The sequence below is a fragment of the Colobus angolensis genome, unplaced genomic scaffold, assembly GCF_000951035.1.
Source record: "Colobus angolensis palliatus isolate OR3802 unplaced genomic scaffold, Cang.pa_1.0 Scaffold19, whole genome shotgun sequence".
NCBI classification, from domain to species: domain Eukaryota; kingdom Metazoa; phylum Chordata; class Mammalia; order Primates; family Cercopithecidae; genus Colobus; species Colobus angolensis.
In genome coordinates this window covers 4,025,306-4,048,152 of record NW_012115043.1, presented here as the reverse complement: position 1 = coordinate 4,048,152, position 22,847 = coordinate 4,025,306, and the positions used below count along the sequence as shown (strand labels likewise).

General features: G+C 47.9%; 1 protein-coding gene across 4 annotated transcripts in view; it reads left to right on the top strand.

The window, feature by feature from the left end:
* SMAD3 (SMAD family member 3) overlaps positions 1-22,847 on the top strand; it is a 127,732-nt gene that overhangs the window by 54,997 nt on the left and 49,888 nt on the right. The window contains exon 4 of one of the 4 annotated variants that reach the window (XM_011940354.1): positions 7,878-7,886. The exons of 1 other annotated variant lie outside the window; for it this stretch is intronic. In XM_011940354.1, coding sequence (XP_011795744.1) covers positions 7,878-7,886 — 9 coding nt within the window. Of the gene's footprint in view, positions 1-6,215; positions 6,462-7,877; positions 7,887-18,834; positions 18,928-22,847 lie in introns of those variants that run through there. 2 more of the 4 variants (XM_011940357.1, XM_011940356.1) reach the window with 2 other exon arrangements.

The window sequence follows — 22,847 nt, the reverse complement described above, 5'->3', positions numbered from 1 at the left end:
TCAGCCATTCTGTCACTGAATATGGTTTTCAATAGAGTTGTATCAGTTTGGTCATTATGGAGCTTACCCTAAGTTTTAGCACATGTGAGTCTTTTTCTTGTTTGTTTGTTTGTTTGTTTTTGTTTTTTGAGACAGAGTCTCTCTCTGTCGCCCAGGCTGGAGTGCAGTGTCCCAATCTCCGCTCACTGCAAGCTCCGCTTCCCGGGTTCATGCCATTCTCCTGCCTCAGCCCCTTAGTAGCTGGGATTATAGGCGTACACTACCACACCTGACTAATTTTTGTGTATTTTTTTGAGACAGAGTCTCACTTTGTCACCCAAGCTGGAGTGCAGTGGTACAATCACAGCTCACTGCAGCCTTGACCTCCCAGGCTCAAGCAATCCTCCTGCCTCAGCCCCTTAGTAGCTGAGATTATAGGCGTACACTACCACACCTGACTAATTTTTGTGTATTTTGTAGAGGTGGGATTTCATCATGTTACCCAGGCTGGACTCAAACTCCTGAGCCCAAGCTATCTGACCACCTTGGCCTCCCAAAATGCTGGGATTAAAGGCATGAGCCACTGTGCCTGGCCAAGACTCTGGGTTTAGTAAGCCTCTTGCAACTCACTAAGAGTGGGTTTCTAGGACCTCCCCACTTTCTTGCTTGTTGTTTCTTTTGCTAGCCATAAGTCCCTGGAGTACACTGGGTACTTTATGGGAGAAAGAGGAACAGTGTGGGACAGACTTTGCCCTGAGCTGCTTCACGTGATGTGGGGAACAGAGGTGATAAGAGCCTGTGGCAGCTCAGGCAGCCCTGCCGTGACCTGGAGTTCAGGAGGGCTATCAAGAATAACAAGACTTACACACATGCCATGCTGTGTCTTTGGGTCAATACATGGATGATTTTTGGAACTGCCTCTATATATCAAACTCACTTTGGAGATGTAAGGCATGGCCTCTGTCCTGGTGACAGTATCTGAGTGGGAGGCCTGGTAAAATGTCTGTGTTTAGGGTGATGAACGCCATAATCTAAGACTGGTAAGTGCCATGGGGTGGTCTAGAAGGGCAGATGGGCTGGCTGCGAGGAGGGCGGAGGCATTGTGCAATGGTGTTACCTGGGAACACTCCGTGGAGAGTGTGGGAATCTCACCCTGGCGCTACCCCTTTATCCTACAGGTAAGAAATTGGGCCTGGAAAAGGGAAGGGGATTTTTCAAGCTTCATGGCTGCTCCAGGACTTAAAAGACTTTCCTTTAGAGAAACCTTGTCCACCCTCTGGCCTGTGGGCCGCATGCGGCCCAGGACGGTTTTGAATGACGCCCAACACAAATTCATAAACTGTCTTAAAACATTATAAGATTTTTTGTTTTTTGTGATTATTTTTTAACTCGTCAGCTGTCGTTGGTGTATTTTATGTGTGGCCCAAGACGACTCTTCTTCCAACGTGGCCCAGGGAAGCTGAAAGACTGGACACCCCTGCTTAGAGACAGTGCATTTTCTGTTATAAAAGGACCTTGAATCCCCATCTGATATGTTGGGACTTTGTCTTGCATGTTTTCAGGCAGGACACGATTATATCTGTAACATAATAATATGTAAGAATGTGCACTTCTTAGCCTTTGCAGAGAGGCGGGAGGCCTGTTTCCTGCAGCCCCCGCCCCGTCCTGGCTGAGGGGTGGGAGGCGGCTTGCTGGCCAGCCCGGCTGAGTCACCCTCCGGCGTGGAGCCCGGTGGGGATTTCCACGCGGCCCCAGTGTTCTCTTCTCCTCGTTTCCTGTTGGGCTTGTGACGCAGGCTGGCTGCCAGCGGGTGCCGGTGGGCACTCCTGACACAGGCCACTGCCAGCCGGCCTTGTGGGCCCTGAGGGCATCGTCGGTGGCTCTCTCCCCATGAGTGCCTGTGCCTGGCAGGATGTGCCCCGCATCTCAGTTGCACTCCGTTCTGGGTGGGCAGCTCCCAGAGGCCCCTGGGAGGGCTGCAGATGGGCGGGGGGTGGCTGCCTGGGAGGACGGGAGTTTTTGTTGAAGAGAGAGCTTACTCTTGGGGCAGTTTGTACTGGGCGTTTAGGGTTATAAAAACCTAGATTTGCTGAAAACGGCTCTCTTTTATCTTCTGACAAGAACATTTGTGAAGAAAACAAAACAGACCTTCAGCTGTTTAGTCTGTACACTGAGAGAATGGTTTCTGCAGTATGCCTGATGTCTCTGGGTCTTTCTAACACATCCAGGTATGTGCTCGTCAGCCTCCAGTGCCTCCATTTCTTGATACGAGGATATTTTGCTTAAAAAAAATCTCTTCTGATAGGACCTCTGCCTATTCATGCGTGTTTTCCCTCCGGAACTTTGTGTCCCACCACTGTGCTAGGCAGTTTACAAATGTCATCTGATTTCATTCCTGCCACTACAGTCTAAGGCTATATTGTCTGATACCTGTCCACCACCCTCATGTGGCTATTTAAATGTTGGTTCGTTAAAATTAAATACAATTACAAATCCTGTCCCTCAGTCACACCAGCCACATTTCAAGTGCATGGGTAGGCTAGTGGCTACCACATCAGTTCATATAGAGCAGTACGTTTTCATCACCACCAAAAATTCTATTGGGTAGCACTGGTCTAAGGTCTGGACATATGTCCCCATTTTGTAGACGAGGAAACTGAGTCCTACAGAGGTTAAGTTGACTTGACCACTTAGAAGAATGAACAAATGAAACCTTTTCATTTTACACATGGGGAAACTGAAGGTTATACTCCCCTTTCCTTCTTAGAAAAGAGAAATTGATCTGTAGGCTTCAGGGACTCTTCAGTTAGCCTGGGGGTGCTGTGCGAGTCACCTCTTTTGCTGTTCCCCCCAGACCCTGTCAGCTGTGGGTGGCTGGTTTCTCTTGGTTTCCTCACCAGAGTTTGGGAATGAGCAAGTCAGGACTGCTTTCTGCACGGTAATCCTTTGGCCCATTTCCTATCAGGGGATTTATGGAGCTGGTGATCTCTTGGGTTTTTTGGCCATTTGTTAGAGCCAAGAGAGGTCACAGGAAATGATATACTAGTTTCATTGTCCAAAATACTGAGGTCCAGAGAAGTGAGGGGATGCTGAGGGTCATGCATCTAGCTAAGAGCTGAGCTGGTTCTTAAACGTGTTTTCAAGCCAGGGCTTGTCTGATTTTCTTAGGAAAGTAATCACTCCATGGACAAGGATAGGTTTTTTTTCACGGAGCAGTGATGTTCCCTGTGGTCCCTATGTAGGGTGGTAAGGAATAGGGCTTTGGGATCCTACAGACCAGGGTTCAAATCCTGGCCCCACCACTTGTAAGTTATGGGACTTCAGACAAGGACTTAAACATTCTGAGTCCTCAGTTTCTTCATCTGTAAAACAGGGATAAAATACCTCAGCGAATTTGTTTTAAATACTTACGTCCAGGCATGGTGGCTCATGCCTGTAATCCCAATACTTTGGGAGGCTGAGGCGGGAGGATCACTTGAGGCCAGAAGTTTGAGACCAGACTGGCTAGCATAACAAGAACATAACAAGATCTCATCTCTACAAAAAATTAAAAATATTAGCTGGGCATGGTGGTGTGAGCCTGTGGTCTCAGCTACTCGGAAGGCTACAGCATAAGGTTGCTTGAGCCAGGAGTTAAAGTCTGCAGTGAACTATGATCATGCCGCTGCACTCTAGCCTGGGCAACAGAGTGAGACCCTGTCTCAAAAAACAAAAACAAACAAACAAAAAAAATCAGCCGGGCATGGTGGCTAACGCCTGTAATCCCAGCAGGGAGGCTGAGGCGGGTGGATCACCTGAGGTCAGGAGTTTGAGACCAGACTAGCTAACATGGTGAAATCCCGTTTCTACTGAAAATACAATAAGTTAGTCGGGCATGGTGGGACACGCCTGTAATCCCAGCTACTCGGGAGGCTGAGGCAGGATCAGGAGAATCACTTGAACCCAGGAGGAGGAGGTTGCAGTGAGCCGAGATTGCGCCATTGCACTCCAGCTTGGGCAACAAGAGCAAAACTCCATCTCAAAAAAAAAAAAAAGGAAAAAAAAAATTCTAACATGTTTGAGATTGACTACAATTCCTAGCATAGTGCAAGTGTTAGTAAACAGTAGCCATTAATATTATGAGCATATCGTCACCTCCCAGCATTCTAATTCTATAGTATAGAATCCAGTACATAGGAGGCACTCAGATAGACGGAATGCCCCAAAATTGGGAGACAAGACAAACTTATTTTGAAATAGTCTTTTTTTGACATTTCCAAAGAATATATTCAATGTTTTTCTGCAACATTTGGCCTTCTCTTTAGGTGAAGGACCTCTACATTTAAAGCAGTAGATTCAATTGCTAACCTGAAGAGCTATAATAAAACATCCCAGAGTATCCAAAAAGCCTGGAAACAAAGGGAAAATAGTGTGTCCTGCTTTCCAACTTTTGGATATGCTATAGAATAGACTGAAACAAATCACTGGAAAATAGGTTGTTGTCAGTTTTATTTAGAAGCTTTTGTTCCTTTGGATTTTCGTTTTTTATTTTTGAGACAGAGTCTCCCTCTGTTACCCAGGCTGGAGTGCTGTGGTGCGATCATAGCTTACTGCAGCCTCAAACTCCTGGGCTCAAATGATCCTCTAGCCTTGGCCTTCTGATTAGCTGGGACTACAGAAGCAGGCCACCACGTCTGACTAATTTTTGGATTTTTCTGTAGAGATGAGGTCTTGCTATGTTGGGCAGGCTGGTCTTGAACTCCTGGCCTCAAGTGATCCTCCCACCTCAGCTTCCTGACATGGTAAGATTACGGGCATATGCTACCACACCCAGTTTTTTTTGTTCCTTTGAAAGAAGACATTGCTAATGATTGCCCTAGGGTGTCTAGATGACCCCGCCAGCCATCCACCTCTGCAGTTTACACAGCTTGTTGTTCTCTGCAGTGAGAATTAACTTCACAATCTGGGCCCGAGAGGCTGGAGGATTGTCAGTCTTTAGAAAAAAAAAAAAAAACTATTATCTTTAGAGAAAATGAACTTGTTGAGGAAGAAGAGTAGACAAATACTTTCTGGAAATATTTTCAAAGGGAATTAGAAAAAGAAAAAGATTTTGGTTGTCCTTTGGTGAATGAGAATATTCATTACTATGTCACACAGCTGACCAAGGCGTCATCCGAGACTGTGTTTGAATAGAAATTAAACAGGACTGACAGTGAAGTTTCAGCTTTTAATTAGCTTTCAAAGGTATACCTCTACCTGTGATGTTGGAGCACCTTGAAAAACCTCGCTGCTCTGTGCCTGAATGAGGGGCATCTAGAGGACTTGGAAGGGAAGATGTGGCACGGGGCAGCCGGGAGAGGCTGGTGGCCAGAAGATGACCCTGATCTTGGTGAATTTACCTGGCATCTGAGCCTGGCCTGAACAATTCAGAAACCTCATTTTGTCAGTCTTGGAGTCAGGGCTCCTGTCTCTTAGCAAAAATCTAAAGCACACATCAAGTGTATTTATTGACAAGTGTAACCACTGTGAGGTTATAACCAGGGTGCTATCTGCTTATGGGCACACCACCCGACCAGCCAAATAGTCAGAGGGCTGGGTGGGTTGGGGAAGGGGAGGGAGGGAGTCATGGGAAGCAGTTGTGCTGTAGCATGGGCTATAGGCCCTGGTGGCTGGGTGCATCCCAGTATTCCATCCAGGCTCACCCACTGGTGGGCCAGCCCTTTCCCTCTGGACAGTTCTTGCTTGGGCACTGACTGGGTTTGCTATTGAACCTCCTGGCCTGGCAGCTCTGGTTGCTGATCCACCCGCTTCTTTCTTTATGAAGATTAAGCGTGGCCCCAGTGTGTGTATGGAGAGCCTCTTTGAAGCGCTGCTGCCTTTCTGTGCCTAGATCCACGATCTTCTCTCCGGGATCACCCCGTTGGACATTTGCTTTCCACCTTCTCCAGTCCCAGTGAATGCATGAACCTCTGTCCTCACTGTTACTGGCTGAGCCAGATGACAGTCCTATGACCTGGCCTCAGGACCACTCTTCTAGCCCCCCGTGGGTGGATGAAGCCAGTGGGAACAGGATGATAGGAGTTAACCACTTTTTAGGCCTCACCGGGCCTTTTCACTTTAATAGCTTAGCAGAGACATCTGTGATGGCTTGCATCCAGAGTGCGTGGTATTTATTTTTGATTTGAAATATGAAAAGCATTTTTTTAAGACAACTGACTCCTCTGAGTCATGCCCATGGGAGCAAACGGCCTGAAATATGAGCTTGTGCTTGCTGGAGGAGGATGACAGAGGAGCCTGCTGCTGGGTTCACTGGTGCTGGGGTTAGGTCACTGCTGGGCTGAAGTGCACTGACCATAAGAGCAACATGTGGGCAAGAGCCGCGGCACTGGGGTAATTTATTGCCGCCGCTCACTTCACCAGGAACCCCACACGCTGGGTTCCCACAGGATGGGACAACTGCATGGAAACCCACACTCGGGCCTGTGTTGAGCAACCACGTTTGAGTAAGAGTTATCTTATTTGGCAGGGTGGGTTAGGTGTGGGGTATTTGTCACTGAGAAGCAGAAACTGTGTGCTTGACAGACAATCCCTGAGTCCTTAGGGAGTTGCGTAGTTTTCTTCTTTTCTTTTCTGGGTTCATCTTACCAGCAGTCGTGTTTGAGAATGTTCACAGCTCACCTTCGTTCAGCCCTTTACAGTTTACCTCCACAGCCTTCTTTGCATCTTGGCACCACCTTGTGCGGTGTTAGGCCAGGGGTTAGGATGCTCTGTTTACAGATGAGGAGACTGAGGCATGAGTTGTGATTGCTCACAATTGCTTCCTGAGTGGTGGGGCAATGCTGGGGCACTGCGCCCAGACTCCAGACTTCCAGGGTTCTGGGACCTCCTGCTGCCAATCTCCTAGCCTGCTACCACAGCTGTCTGTTTCTTGGCGTCTCCCTAGACTTCTAATGGGACTCTTGGGGTACAGTCTGGAAATAGGTTTTTGTTTTTGTTTTGTTTTTTTTTTTTTTTTTTGAGACGGAGTCTCGCTCTGTCGCCCAGGCTGGAGTGCAGTGGCGCGATATCAGCTCACTGCAAGCTCCGCCTCCCAGGTTTACACCATTCTCCTGCCTCAGCCTCCCTAGTAGCTGGGACTACAGGCGCCCGCCACCTCGCCCGGCTAGTTTTTTGTATTTTTTAGTAGAGACGGAGTTTCACCGTGTTAGCCAGGATGGTCTCGATCTCCTGACCTTGTGATCCGCCCGTCTCGGCCTCCCAAAGTGCTGGGATTACAGGCTTGAGCCACTGCGCCCCGCCTGGAAATAAGGTATTTTAAACATGCTTTACAGCGATTGTTACAGATCATCACGTTCAGGTGGCACAGGAGCTGACCCTGCTTCAACTTTCCCCTCAGACATTAAACCTGTACCACCCACTGAAATGGTTTTGATTTTCTATTCTGCGCTTAAGGCCTATCTTCCCTCCATGAATGCCAGCTCCCCAAGGACAGAGCCCTTTCCTGTCTTGTCCATGGCCGTGTCCCAGGGCCCTGGAAGGTGCCTGGCACACAGTAGGCCCTTAGTAAATGTTTGTCGGATGAGTATGTCTCTCCCTCAGCCCTGTTAAGGTTAGCTGGGAGAGCTCTGACAGTAGAGTCTGGCAGGTCTGGTTCAAGCATCCCTTTGGTGTAACATGGTGTGAACGGTGGGGCCTCACTGAGTTGTGGAGTGGAGGGCTGTGTCTCCCTACAGCCTCCTGGTGAGGAGAAGATAGTCACCGCCCACACAGGCACACTCTTGAATATTCCAGCACAAGGTGGGCACTCATTAGAGGGCAGCTCTTACGGCCACTGCCTGGTGTGTCTTGGCGTGAGCAGTAGGGTCATCGTGGTGGTCAGTTTTTCCACTGCCATCAAATGGGATCCATTTAGTTCTCAGACAGACAAGGTATAGGGCTGGACTCTGTGCCGTGGGCTAAATACTGACTGCCTCGAGCCTCAAATCAAGACCAGACACCGGCATAAACCCAGGTGGCCCAAGCCGAGGTCGCTCCCCAGGGCCAGGCTCATGAATGGATGAGTAAATATTTACCCTGTCTGAGGTCGAATGTGAACTGTCTACCAGGTGTTTTGTTTTTCTGTCTCCTCCCTCTCTTTCTGCGGTGCCTCCCCCTGTAAAAAAGGAAACCAAGAGGCTGACAGGTTAAGTGACAGGCTTGACACAACTAACCATCAGAACGTCCTCCAGTCGCATCTAAGTCCCGTTCCTTCTTAGGCACTTCCTCCAGGAAGCATTTCCAGATGACTGGCCCATCCTGCCCTTTCCCTCCTCTGAGCCACAGCCTGGAGACATCCCTCTACCTGTGCATCCATATGGGATATAGGCACAGGGGAAGAGGTTTGCTCATCCTCTCTCCTTCACCCTTGTGCATAGTAATACTCACCTGGCAGTTAGTCATATGCAACTCTTGTGTTGACCTTCCATGTCCGTGTCTTCTGTGCCCATCTCTGGAGTTCCTGAAGGTGAAGGGCTATGTCTGCTGCACCTTCAGACTTCTTGGAATTGATTGGTTGATTTGTACATCCATCTATTCACCCCACCCCCACATCCTACTGTACACGCTTATGGTCAGTCTATTCTGTATCAGGCTCAGGACCTTTCTCCCCAGAGTGCGTTCATGTCCAAGGCTAGAGTGGATGGCTAGAGGCCAGAGGACAGCTTAGGCTGAAAGTGGTAGGGAGACTATCAGTGGAGCTGGGAGGAGCTGAGCTTCTGAAACTTGGGAATATTCAGCCTTGCTGACGAGCTCCTCTGAAAAAATATCTCATCAGGCCCTCAGCTATCCACCGGTTCTCCCTTTCCAACTTGCAGCCTGCACCCTGGCCACGAAGTTCATAGGCAACAAAATAGAATCCACCTTCCCTATCACTCACCCCTTTTAAAATGTGACTAACTCTGAGCTAACCAAGCCTTGGCCAGACGTGGATATGGTTATGCGCGGACTCCGTTTTGTGGTTTGTCATTTCTGACTTGCTGGGAAATCCTTTGTTGGGGGTGGGGATGGGAAGTAGAGCATCTCTGGGGCTGGAGTTTTTCTAAGATGTGTAAGATTTAGAGGTTTTCACACTGCAAAAACAGGGAGAGTGGACTGCCTGCTTGCCTTTATGGTCAGTGGAGAAGAGCCCGGACTTGGAGGAAGAACAGCTAGGTTCAAATCCCTGCTTTTACTCCTGACCATTTAGTAGCCTTGGCCGAGTCCCTCAGCCTTTTTGCCTCAGTTTCCTTATCTGTAAAACATGGGGTTCTTGAAGGATTAAAGGAGCTGGTGTGTGTAAAACCCAGGAACATAGTTCCTGGTGTTTAGTGACTTGTTATAATTCATAAATCATAATTCAGTTCTTTTTTTTCAAGGCCAGCGTAAGATTTCTAAGAGTTTGGTTTTCAGAGAGTTGGGGTCTTGCTTTGTCGCCCAGGCTGGAGTGCAGTGGTACGATTATAGCTCACTGCAGCCTCAAATCTCTGTGCTCAAGAGATCCTCCCACCTCAGCCTCCTAAGTAGCTGGGACTGCAGGTGCTCGCCACACCCGCTAGTTTTTAAATATGTATTTTTAGTAGAGCGAGCCTTGCCATTTTGCCAAGGCTGGTCTGGAACTCCTGGCCTCAAGCGATCCCGCAACTCGGCCTCCAGAAATGCCAGGATTATAGGCCTGAGCCACCACACTCAGCCTTCTAAAAGTATTTTGGTGTGCACCATTAGCACTGTGTCTTAAAGGTGATGTGCACCTTTAGCACAGAGTGTTAAATGCACGGTGGATGGATATCATGTGCATTTTACAGATGAGGCAACAAACTCAGGCCCAGCCACTTACCCAAGGCCACATAGTCCCAGGTAGAGTTGGAATTTGGAATAGAGCCTGCTGACTCCAATCCTAGGTGCCTTCCACTCACCTGTCCTCTCTTCCTCTACATCAGGGGTCCCCAACCCCTGGGACTCCTGGGAAGTGATGTGCACTTAACACATCACTGTGGGAAAAATAAAGCAGGAACTAACAGGATTCCTCTCTCAAGAAGGAATTTCAGTCTACTTGGGGAAAGAGTAATGTCCACGCAGTAACTCACATTTGTTTAGCTTTCGAGAGCAGTGTTGCCTGATATCACTGTAATGTGAGCCACGTTGTACAGCAGCCCCCACTTGTTCCTGCTTTTGCCTTATGAGGTTTCTGTCAGCTATAGTTTGGAAATAGGTGAGTATAGTACAATCAGATGTGTTGAGAGAAAGACCACATTTGTAGGACTTTTACGATAGTATATTGTTATAATTACTACATTTCATTATTAGTTATTGTTGTTAATCTCTTCCTGTGATTTATAAATTAAACTTTGTCTTGGGTGTGTATGTATAGGAAAAAACACAGTGTCTATAGAGTTTGGTACTATCTCTGGTTTCAGGCATCCACTGGGGGTCGTGGAATGTATTCCCCTCGGATAATTACAATTACTTCCAAAATCTGAAATCTTCTGGCCATGTTAAAATGTAAGATGAGGGTGAAATTAATTTTACCTAATACATCTTGTTTAATACAGTATATCCCAAACCATTATCGTTTTAGCATGTACTCAAATATAAAGATTGTTAAGGAGCTGTATTACATTCTTCTTTATCATACTAAGTCTGAAGTTGATGTGTTTTTTATACTTGCGGCACATCTCAGTTTGCACTGTCCACATTTCAAGTGCTGCCATGTGGCTGATGGCCACCATATTGGACGCAGCAGCTACAGGATTTCTTCGTTGGGGCAGTTGATGTCACCTGCATTTTGGAGTGGAGTAATTGAGCTCCCTGGCTGAGTTACTAGTGAGGAGCTGGGTGGTACCAGAGCTTGGTCTTCTTCCCATTAAGGAAGAAGGGAAACTTGGATTTGCTGAATATCTACTATGTCCCAGGTGCTGTGCTAGATACTCTACCTTTGTCATTCCATTTAGTTCTCACAGCAGCCTTGCATGGTGGTTGGATATCATGTGCATTTTACAGATGAGGCAACAGAAACTCAGAGAGACCCAGCAACTTACCCAAGGCCACGTAGTCCCAGGTAGAGTTAGAATTTGGAATAGGGCCTGCTGACCTCCGGTACTAGGTGCCTTCCACTCACCTGACCTCCTTCTCCTACACCAGGGGTCCCCAGTCCCAGGGGTCCCCAACTCTGGGGCCACGGACTGATACTGGTCTGCGGCCTGTTAGGAACCAGGTCTCGTAGTAGATGAATGGTGGACAAGTGAGCATTAGGGCCAGAGCTCCGCCTCCTGTCAGATAAGTGACTGCATTAGATTCTCATAGAAGCATGAACCCTATTGTGAGTTACGTATTGGAGGGATCTAGGTTGTACACTCCAGAGAATCTAATGCCTGATGATCTGAGGTAGAACAGTTTCATCCTGTAACATCCCCCCAACCCCCCGTCTCTGGTGCCAAAAAGACTGGGGACTGCTGCCCTACACAGAGAAAGAGAATTTGCACAAAGCAACTTAGGCAAAGTATTCAAGGAAAGTGCCAGGGGACAGGAAGGACGCCATGGGCTGGTGGCCTGTCCGGTAACAGCTTCAGGGCATCAGTTCAGAAGGCCTAGGCCTGCTTTGGTTGGGGTGGTGTACATGTAAAAGCAGCATTCCGTCTAACCACAGGTTCTGCCTGAAAGGTGGACACTTGCAACCCTTTGGGGGACAGGGTTGGTGATAGCTAGTAGGTGGGGGTGAGGAGGTGGTAGTGGGCTGCAATCGCAGAGGCCAGAGATCTGGGCTGTGTTCTGCCTGCCACGCTGGGAATGCTGAGTACTTCCCTAGCCTCCAAGCAACTGAGACTTTTTGCTCGGGGAATCCCCAAGGATGTGGGGCGGCTGAAATTGAGCAAGCTATCGAATGCATGCATGGATTCATGCAGTCACTCACTTCACAAATACTCACTGAATACGTGCTTTGGGCCAGAACGATTTCGGCAGGAATATCTTGTGCTACATGCTATTGCTATGTCCTCTGAGGACCTGCTGCTTCGCACGTGTAGATCTCCCTCCAGAGTGCTCGGCAGATTCCCGAAGCTGACTGAGGCTCAGGGAGCGTCAGCCCCTTGCCACAGGTCATATGGTTCCGAATGCAAGGTATGGGACCTCAGAACCAAGAGGTTTTGATTCATTTGTCCCTCTTTCTGTCTGTTTTGCCATCGGCCGGGAGACAGGCATTGAGTTGTTTCTATTTGCCAGGCATTGAGCTGTGTTTTCAGGGGGTTCATTGTTGTTGCTTTCATTTTGAATGTGTTTGTTTTGTTTTACTTTTAAGAGCAATCACAGTGCTCCTGATGCTGAATGGTGGCTGACATCTGTTGCATGCCAAGCACTGTGCAGGGTGGTGGTCACAATTTATTCCAGGGATTTCTCCCAGTCCCGCTGTAAAGAGGAGGAAACTGATGCTCAGAGACTTGGACCTTTCTGAACATCATGAAGCTAGGGATTTCAGTCCCAGACTCTCTCTCTAGAGCCCTGACTTAGCCACTATACCTCACTGCCTCTTTGTGACCAGGGTTGAGTCCTGGTCCTCAAATGAAGCCCAATTTGCCAGAACTTTCTTGTGAGGCCTTACCTGGCCTTCAGTTTTGCCAGGTGTTAATTGGGGGCAGGGCAGCCAGTCCATCCTCTTGTGCAGAAATCACCCTGCCCAGGAGATGGGTGCTTCTTCAGGATACTACCTGGCTAAGAACACTGCACTAACAGGACATAGAGATCCGATGTGTGTGAACTTTGTGAAGGCATCTCTCTCTGTTCCTCCAATCTCCCCCTTCTGTCTTATCATGCAGGGCAAGCTCAGGTTGTCGTCCTGCCTCTGTTGGGAGGACCCTTGAGTGGTCATCTTCCATGCCCAAGCAGACCTGCAGAGAACCCTGTCCAAACTGATGGTCATCTGAGACATGGAACTTCATGACAGGAAGGTGTCTTGGAGGATAACTAGCAAGTCTTTCACTTTATAGAGGGGGAAACTGAGTCCTCAGCGATCAGCCACGTAGATTCTGTGTTGTAGAGACCTGATGATGCGTCTCATCTCCTTATCTGAACAGCAAGTTCCCATGCTGCGAACGTCTCACCCTGACCCTCACCGTATTTTTCAGGAAGTGGATGGGGCTTTGAGAAGGACAGCCTCACTGTTTTGCCCATTTCTGAGATGGAAAATCAAGGAACATTGCCCCATCTTCACCCCAGGAATCTATATGCCCCTCCCATAGGCAAGATGGAAGCTAGACCAGAAGGTGCGGCTTGTGCTTCTTGCAGGGATGGTGAAGGCAGATGGGGCAGGGAGACATCATTCCTAAACCCAGCCTTTTGACCCAAGAGGCAGGGACTCCAAGGCTGTAGAATGGGAGGAATTATGGGAGGAAAAGCACTTGGCAGAAGGCCTCAGTCAAATGCACCTGCAGTTATTAGCTGTGTGACTTGGGCACAGTGCCACCCATGAGCTGCCATTTTCCTGTGTAGGACGGTGGACTCACGAATAGGTGTGAGATGTTGCCCTCCCAGAACTGTTGCATGAATTGAATGAGGTGCCTTGCATAACTGTACTGAATATGGGGGAAGCCTGCTTTAAATGGATGACAGGCCTTTTATCATTAGCAAGCTGCCGCACTCCCCACTCATCACTCCAAGGCAGCCGGTTGCATTTTCTTTCATTCTGATAAACTCCTTGAGTTGAGCAGAAATCAGACTCCCCGTAACTTCTGCTGCACAGTTTAGAGCAGCCCACCATGAAGCCTTATGTCCTTCGGGACATTCTGCCCTGTCCACTCAGATTTCTCTCCTCCCTCCGAAGCATCATCAGCTTCCTCCTCTGACCCATGTTTTGCACTTCCTTGCTCTGTCACTCCTCTTTAAACACTTGTCCAAATTGTTTGTGTCCCATCCTGTATTATGCCCAGGGCCGATGCAATAGCCCAGCCCAAGCAGCAGAGACCATGGCCTCCCTGATGTGGGGTCTGTGCTTCTTCTCCAGGCAAGTGGCTGTGACTGTCTAACTTCATGGAAGGGTGAACTCAATGACATTGGCTGAACTGCTGGTGAACACGGGAAAAGCCCTCCCGGACCTCTTATCTGTCTCTTCTTGCCAGAGGAAAACCATGTCCCGTTCGTCCCATTGGAGCACTATCAGGTTTATAGCCATAATCCTTTACACCATAGCATAACTTTGCCCCAGATGCCAATATTATATGCCCATTTTTTTTTCTAGAAAAACTTAATTGGGATTTTAAATGCATTTGGAGGATGCGCTGCTTTTGTGTTTTCCTCTAAAAACAATGAGAAGGAGAACAAAGTATGATCCTATTGCCAGAAAAATGGAGCCAAATCTGAAATTAATTTACAAAGTCATTAGTATTTTCCATTTGCGAACCCCAAAATGAATGTAGGTGCAGTCCCTTGCAATTAACTGCAAATTAGGAAAGGGTTGGGAGGAATTTTTGGGGACCAACACACAGAACTGTAGCAGAAGTGGATGGGGGAATGGAACCAAGAATTGCCTTGGTTTTCACTCAAGTCTGTGGTTTGGGAGAGTAGTGCCAACTCTGATATTCCCCAGAAGACAGCACTTTTTCAACAACCTGAAAAGTGGCAGGGACCTTTGGAATGATCTGTTCTAACCTTTTCATTTTCTCAATGAGGCAACTGAGAGGTTCAGGAAGGGTACGCAACTTGCCTAAAGTCACACAGCCAGGAAGATCAGAACGAGGACCAGAGAGAGCTCTGCTTCTGACTCCCTGGCCAGTGGTCCGGCCACCACTGCCCCCTCTCTCCTGGGTGCTTGTCTGCTTGTGCCTTTCATGTTCAGACCTTGAGATATTTTCACATTTAGCACCACTCCTCATTAGAGTAGAGAAAAATGGGATGATGTGGTCAGAGTCACCCGCAGAGTCACTCCAGGTTTCAGATGTGCTGGTGCTTACTGAGTGCCACAGGGAGAAAGTAGTGGTTTCTCCCTTCCCTTAAGTAGCCTGGTTATTTCCAAGGCTCGACCCCCGCGACGCCCCACCAAGCCTGGCCCCCACCACTACACGTTGAGAATCTGCTGCTCTGTGAATGAAATCGGCCTGGGGTTAACGAGCGGTGAATGTGTGTCAGTGTTTGGTATTTGCAGCAGGAGCTTTTCCTGCGATTCCCTAAGCTCAGATGAACGGGGTCTTTAAGATGCCATCCAGCCATCAGAGAGATGCAGGAAAGGCCTTTTGAAATGCTGTTTCCCCTGACCCATTTGAGGTGAGGCCCTGTGATGTCATTTCCCCAGTGGTGTGTGAGAGAGAGCGAGCAGCGCTAAGAAAAGCCACTGCTGAGAGTCCACAGTCCTTGCTTCAGTGTTGTCTTACTCTCAGGGTGCCTTAGAAGGCTTACAGCGACCCCACCTCCAGCTTCTCCAGCTCCCTTCCCTTGGCAAACGCTTGACCCATCCCAGCCCTTGGGCTTTCTTTCCTTCTCCTCTGCTACCACATACTGTGGGTGGTGGGAAATTACTAAAGGCACAACTCTGGCTCTCAAAGACTCTTAAGTCCAGGATCGAGAAGAACTGTGTTTACACGGAGTTGTCAGGGATCGTTCTGCCAATGATAACCTATCAGTGTGCAACTCTGTGCCAGGTCCTGCTCTGGGAGCTTTATATGTGCTGTTGCCCCTCACACTCATGGCAGATGTGAGACAGAGTGCTGAGAGATTTCTACAGACAAGGAATCTGAGGTTTAAAGAAGCGATGTTTGATGAGCCACTGAGGGGTGGGGCTGGGATTGGAACCAAAGCTGGCTGCTCTTCAGCTCCCAGGGGCCTGCTGGAGAGATGTGCCCAGGCGGGCCTGTGCTGGGACAGTGGAAGCAGGAGTGTCACTGGTGGCTTTGTCCTGGAAGCTGGGCAGGTGCTGGGGACAGAGCTGGCCTGGTTTTGGAGCCACAGGAGAGAAGATGGCCAGGAAGAGCTGTGTTTGGAAGGTTCCTTTCTGTGCCAGGGGTCAGCAGTCTGGGTTCTAGCACTGAGAGGGGCAAAACGTGGGTTTGTAGGAGAGAGAGGGTGACCCCCAGTGACGGTAAGAAAGATCAGCTCCAGTGAGCTCTTCTCACCCTGGGTCGCAGCCTGCACCAAAAATCCAGGGGCAGCCCCCAGGCCCAGCCTGCCCCCTTCACAGTCCCCTGACTGTTTTAGGCCGTGGGCCAGTGGCTTTGCCCCTTGGAAGCTTGGTTTCATCATCTGGGACAGAAAGGGGTCAAAACACCCCTTTTCATTGTTAAGATTAGATGATTTGAGAGCCGAAACTTCTGGCAAAGTACCTGGTACCAAGGAGGCCCTCTCTAAATAATTAAATGATAGTTTTCATTTTCCCTTCCACTTAATTGTTTTTTCAAAAAAAACTTTTCTTCCCTGTAATAACAAATTTCAGAAGACAAGTTAATACATTGCTGTGTATACTCTCAGGCCAAGAATTTCCTCAGTGTTTACATACCAGAGTAGTACTTTGAACTTCAGTTTTCTCCTCTGCCTCTATGCTGGTTCAGACACCCTCTCTAAGATGCCAGAAGCCATGCCCTGCCTTGGCCTGTTTTGGGGTAGGGTGTGTGTGTGTGTGTGTGTGTTTTCATCGTATTATAAAAACATGAAACATTTGAATTACAGGCAAAGGGTAACTTAGCCATGTACCTTCTACCAGATTTAATAAATGTTAGTGTTTTCCATATTCACATCAGGTATTTGTAACATCTTTTTCTTTACTAAAAATGAGAACCTTCTGCTGAAGACCTCCTGTTACTCCAACCCCCTCTCCCTTCTGCTCCCTCCTGTTTCACAAGTGTTTCCTCTCTTTTAAATTGGGGTGTGTCCTTCCCAGCTAGAATTTTGTAGTGTATTATTTGTAAAGCCAAATAACCCCATTGCAGTGTGTTTGAACTGCCAAAACAAATGATCAACTTTTGGGAAAAGAAGGCTGAATATCCACGGCCAGATCAGTGACTCGAGGTTGCAGAACAAACCTACCTGCTCTCAAATTGAAATCTCAAAATTATAAATTCATTGCCTTTGACTTAAAACTTGAAGCCCTCAACCCTGCATAATTGCAGATACATTAAAGATTGTGCCATCTTGAGCTCCCAGGGTCATCTGAACCTTTCGTGTGAAGAGATACATCCCAGAGTCAGTCATTCTTTTTTTTTTTTTTCTTTTTGAGATGGAGTCTTGCTCTGTCACCCAGGCTGGAGTGCAGTGGTGTGATCTCGGCTCCCTGCAACCTCTGCCTCCCAGATGCAAGCAATTCTTCTGCCTCAGCTAACTGAGTAGCTGGGATTACAGGCATGGGCCACTATGCCTGGCTAATTTTTGTATTTTTTAGTAGAGACAGGGTTTCACCATGTTGGCCAGGCTGATCTCGAACTCCTGACCTCAGGTAATCCGCCCACCTCTGCCTCCCGAAGTATTGGAATTACAGGTGTGAACCACCGCTCCCAGCCCAGAGTCAGTTATTCTTAGAGCAGGTGTTCTGGTTTTTGTCTTTAATGCTTCCCTCCCCACTTTAACATAACTGTAATATATAATTATTGTGGAAAATTTGGAACACACGGAGAAGTAAAGATTGAAATTGCTGACTGCCTTATTACCCCAACCTGCACCCCCATGGAGATATTGCAGATATTTCTCCCCATCCCCCCAAGGGCAGAGGATGGAGAGCCCTGGGCTCCTCCAGGTGGGGAGTGGCACCGTGGTCTTTTCAGGTTTCCTAGGGGACAGGCCCCATTGACCATCGGATATGTGTCCCCAAGGTGGTTAGAGGCCATCACCTGCCTGAAGTCAGCTCAGTGGGCAGGACTGGGCATCTCCTGGTGGTCTACCCACCATGCCTGTTCATCAGGTTGGTGTCTGACCTCTTTCTGGTGTGTGGTGCTCATCCAGGCAAGGTGACAAGTGCTCAACAGAGGAGTCCTGGTTCCTTCAAGGAAGCTGGGAAGTGTAGGACAGAGCAGGCTGCGTTTGTGGTTTTTGCCAAGACTTGACTTTTGACGACTTTTCTGAAAAAGGTCAGAGGCATTTTGTTTTGTTTCGTTTTGTCATTTTTTTTTTTCCCAGTAGATGTTCCTATTTGGTTCACAGATATAAACACTTGAACCAGGCGATATCAGCACTGCAAGTCGATTTACCACCACAGCCATTCTCTAGTACCCATATGAAACTGTTCCTTCCTAAGTTCTTCCTTTTTGCTTTTTTAAACAGAAATTATTTTCATTAGGATCACTACTTTCCCATGTGTATTTTACCACAAAATTTGGTTCTAATTTTGGTGGCTTGCTTGCCGTTAGTACTCATGTTAGCTTCCGCCATTCTTTCCACTGTGTCCTGGGTAAAATTTTGCATATCCAAGTTGTTGGATTCTTTCATCAGTTTTTGGTTAGTGACTTTCGTGGTCTGCAGTTTTAGCTGCTTTCAGTTTTATTTTGTGTTGAAGTTTTTTCTGTGAGATTTGATTTTTACAGGGTCAGTTTTTAAATGTTGCAAGAAGGGTGCTTTTTCAGTTTGCTTATTATTTTCAACACATGTTTTACGTGGGTAATTTTAGCTTTGTTGGTCACCAGCTTTGTTTGGGGTGCTTGGTTTCTCTCAAGTCAAATTATCCCAGGTAATCTGGCCAGAAGGCCCATAGGGTCAGAATGGCAGGTCAAAATGTCTTGCTGCTTTCTTGAAGAGTTTGAAACAAGCTTGCAAAATACTGTCCTCTCTTTGGATTTCTCCTGTCTGGGTGTTGCCAGGGCTCTCCTGTGAGCGACAGAGAAAAGAGGAGGTACTAGAATTTGGACTTCTAGGAAAGGTTGTATTGTCCTTATCATCAGAATCCCTCCCTCCCGTCCCTGTGACCTCCCAACTTCACAAACACATCTTGCCTGACCCTAGGCAAATGTGGAAAGGCGCAGCTCTGGTACACCAGAAAGCACGGTGGATGGGGAGGTAGGAGCCCCGTGCCGGGACATGTCTTTTTTCCTTCTTGAACTTCTCTCCACACCCATCCACAGGGTTGCTGGCCAGAGATCTGTCAGAGTTCTTCTGGGTTTCTCTTTCTCTGGGTGGGGATGTGGACTCTTAGGATGTCAGGAAGCAACTATAGGAAACCCCCTGTGTGGGTGAAGCAGAGGTGTTGCTCAGGGCTCTTTGCCTGGTTCCGGGTCCTGGGACCCTGCTCCCCGCCCCTGAACCCCACCTCCCCCGGCCCCAGGACAGAGCTGGCTTGCCATTGCAGTGGATCTGCGGAAGAGGGTTCCCGAGTATGGGGAGAGCATGCTGGGGAGGGGAGCTATTTGTTCCTTTCCAATCATCACTGTACTGAGTGGTTCCCTGGGACAGTTGAACCCAGGGGAACTGAATTCATCTGTGTAAGTAAATATCCATCTCCCCTTAAAGGAAAAGCCCCTGTGCAGCCTCTCTGGGCAGCTGGAATGCTGCTCTGTGGGTCTGGGCATTTGTTCCTTCTTTCTTTCTTCCTTTGATTTCTTGCTGTCTCCTTCAATTAGGCCTGTGACTGTTTTCACATGGCTATTTGTATATACAAGCCAGGCCAGGCATCGTCATTTGTGTGTCTAGATCAATAAGAGCAGCTTTAACCAAAAAGTCCAGCTGAGAATTTATAAATACCCTTCACCCCCTCCCCTCCCTGGAAGATGTGAAAACACCATCCCATTAACCCTCCAAAGCAGCTGGTGGACTTGATCAGGGAAGATGTAAAATATAATTTCTTTGAATGTGCTTTCTCTTTACCCTTTTAGTGGAATTTGATCAGTGTTTAAGCAACTGTAGCCGATTCCCAGCCCACTTCAAAGCAAAAGCCCTTCACTGTGCCTATTTGCAAAATTACCTTTGAGAGACTGAAGTGTCGGAAATGCATTTAGACACAGATTGTGCTTTATATTAGCTCTCCGTTGCCCCATAAAATGGGCTTGGGCGTATCTGAGGCAGCTACCAAAGGAAACTTAAAAACAGATTCCGGCGGCAGCGATTCTTGTGTTCTGTGCTCACTGTGGAAAAGAAGGGGGTTAGAGATTTAAGTTTATGTGGATCTTGAGGATTTTAAGAACCAGATTTCTTTTTGCTCACATTAGGGGAAAAAAATAAAGCTCAGATGCCCCGTGATATCTTGTTACGTCAGGTTTTCCTATAAAATGTCAAGACGGCAATACTGGGTTTCCTGGCTTGCTTTTCCCCACTGTGTCTGCTCTTGCCAGAATTTTTATTAGGGGGAGGGGAGCATTCTCTTCCCCTCCTCCCTCAATGAAATCATTTCTTCCCTAGCCTTTAACCCGTTAAAGTTTGGGAAGGGAGTACTTTGATTTTAGGGTTAAATAGAAAACTTCCCTAGTGACTGTGGCTGGAATTAAGGTGTACTTAAGGCTGTAGCAGCCCTGGTGGGTCCTGGGCTGGCTGGGTGCTAGGGTTTGGTATGGAAAACAGCTTGCATCACCTACTTTTCTTCCCGTGCCTATGGCTTCCCCAGGCACCCCCCTGTAAAGCCAGGCATGATTCCAGCTGTGTTAAAAGGCCCTGGGAAATGTTAACTGATCAAAAATGTTGAGTAACTAGAATTATTATTATTTTCACCCTGACCAACTTCAATCAGACTGGCGTATCTGTGGTCACCAGGTATGCCGCAGGCATGGGTGGAAGCTGTGCTTGCAAAGTGAATGTGTGTAGGCCAGGTGTGGTGGTTCATGCCTGTAATCCCAGCACTTTGGGAAGCCAAGGCGGGTGGATCACTTGAGGTCCGGAGTTCGAGACCAGCCTGACCAACATGATGAAACCCCATCTCTACTAAAAACAAATACAAAATTAGCCAGGCATGGTGGCACATGCCTGTAATCCCAGCTACTTGGGAGGCTGAGGCAGGAGAATCACTTGAATCTGGGAGGCAGAGGTTGCAGTGAGCCAAGATGGCACCATTGCACTCTAGCCTGGGCAACAAGAGTGAAACTCTGTCTCAAAAAAAAAGAAATGTGTTTGATGGAAGCTGTGCTTGATTAAGCGAACGTGTTTGATCCAAGAGGGCAGGGGATTCTGGAAGAGACATTAAGTACAGATTGACGAGTGTCTTGTCTCACTGCAAAAACCTCCTTTCTCTCTTTCTTCCTAGTCCCCACTGAAAATGGAGTGGTAATAGCTTAGTTCTCACTTTGAGTTCAGGCAGGAGAAATGGTACCCAGGAGGTAGAGTTAAGTAGAGAGTTCTTTAACTCTCTTCTTTTTTCTCACTTCTCTTTATTCCACCGTTCTCTCTTTACTTCTGCCTACCTTAGCAGCATGCTGCAGAACAAACCCTGCTAGGAGGAAGTTTGAAATCTCTAGGCTGAGAAACTATGCAGAGAGCAAATGACCTTCTGAGGGCTCTGGGTACGGAATCTTAGTATGACAGGTGGGTCTAGAGCCGACAGAGACTCAAGGCTCTGGAGTCTTGAGCCTTGATGAGACAGATGACATGCCTGACGGGACAGTGAGAGTGAAAGGGAAAGCTATTAATAATGACACCAGGTCAACACATGTGAACCCAACTGTCCTGAACAAACGGGGGTTTGTGGTTGCACTACAAAGCCCAGGCTCCGTTTTGATTTGGAAGGAGTGACGCCTTCCTCCCTGGAAGCTTAGGCTAGGGTTGCAAGCTGAGGTGTTCACATGGACAGACAGCATGCAGGAAATGGGGCCTGGTGTGAGGAAACAGAGCAGAACTCAGGGTTCATTCATAGTCTAAAGGGGGCATTGGCAAGTCGGCATCAGACAGTAGCAACTTGTTGCCAGATCTTCAGAGTTTTTTCAAGAGAAGCCAAAAATCGAGATTTACATATGAAATCTCCCAGTTTGTAAAACTTGGCAACCATTTAAAAATTTTAAAAATGTTATGCAGGCCAAGCACAACATCTGTGGGCAGTGGGCAGCTGCCTGGTTTTGACCTCCAGCCCAGACCGATTAATTGATGGCTGTCTTCTGGGTCTCCCAGTTCCGGCAACGGGAAGTTTCTTAAGGAAGTTGCCTGGGCTGACCACAAGTGAGGTGGGCAAGTGGAAAGAGGAGCTTGACTTGGCTTCAGTTGATCATTTGTACAATAAATATGTATCGAGCACCTGTTATGTTCAAAGTACTATCTGTGTTGTGCCATGTTTCCTAGTCTACATTTTGGGATGAGCTGTGTCTTCCTCATGCTGGTGGACTCTTTATGCCCTGCATAGGGATGGTTCGATGCTTCTCCCTGAGACTATAGCCAAGATGGATGCAGTGGGAGGAACTTCAAGTGGGGGAATGTTGGGGAAAGACCTGGGTCTGATTCGCAGACCCTGCCAAAGTGAATTGTATTTCAGGTTAACCCAGTGGTAGTCCCCACGATGAGACAGTCTTCAGCTGAGGAAAGCCCTGGGGATTTGGAAGCTAGAGCTGAGAGAGCCTAGCCAGGGACCCTTGTCTGGCAGTCCCTGAAGGCTGTACCAGGACCAGGAGGCAAAAATCACAGAAGAACAGACTCCATTCAGCTCCATATGTGGCAGAACTTTCTAACAGAGCTCTGTACCCTGTGGCTGTTGGACCAGATGATCTGTAAGCTGTTTTTCATTACCTGGAAAGTCCGATATCTTGAGGCTGCCCCCTGCACACCCATTAGACTCCTGAATCTTAAACCTGCTCTGGTTCATGGCTTACCTCCGGCAGCTGAACTTGGGGTCCAGTGCCCCAGAAAAGCCAATAAAAACTCTTAAGTTGAGGCCAACTCAGTTTGCCTGGGGATGAGGTGAGGTGGTATGGGGGAATAAAGGCTTCTCTAATGCCGTGAGGTGTCATTTGTGTTTTCCGTCCTCCTGCTCTCTGAATTTTAAATTAGGGTCAGTCATACAAACCTCACAG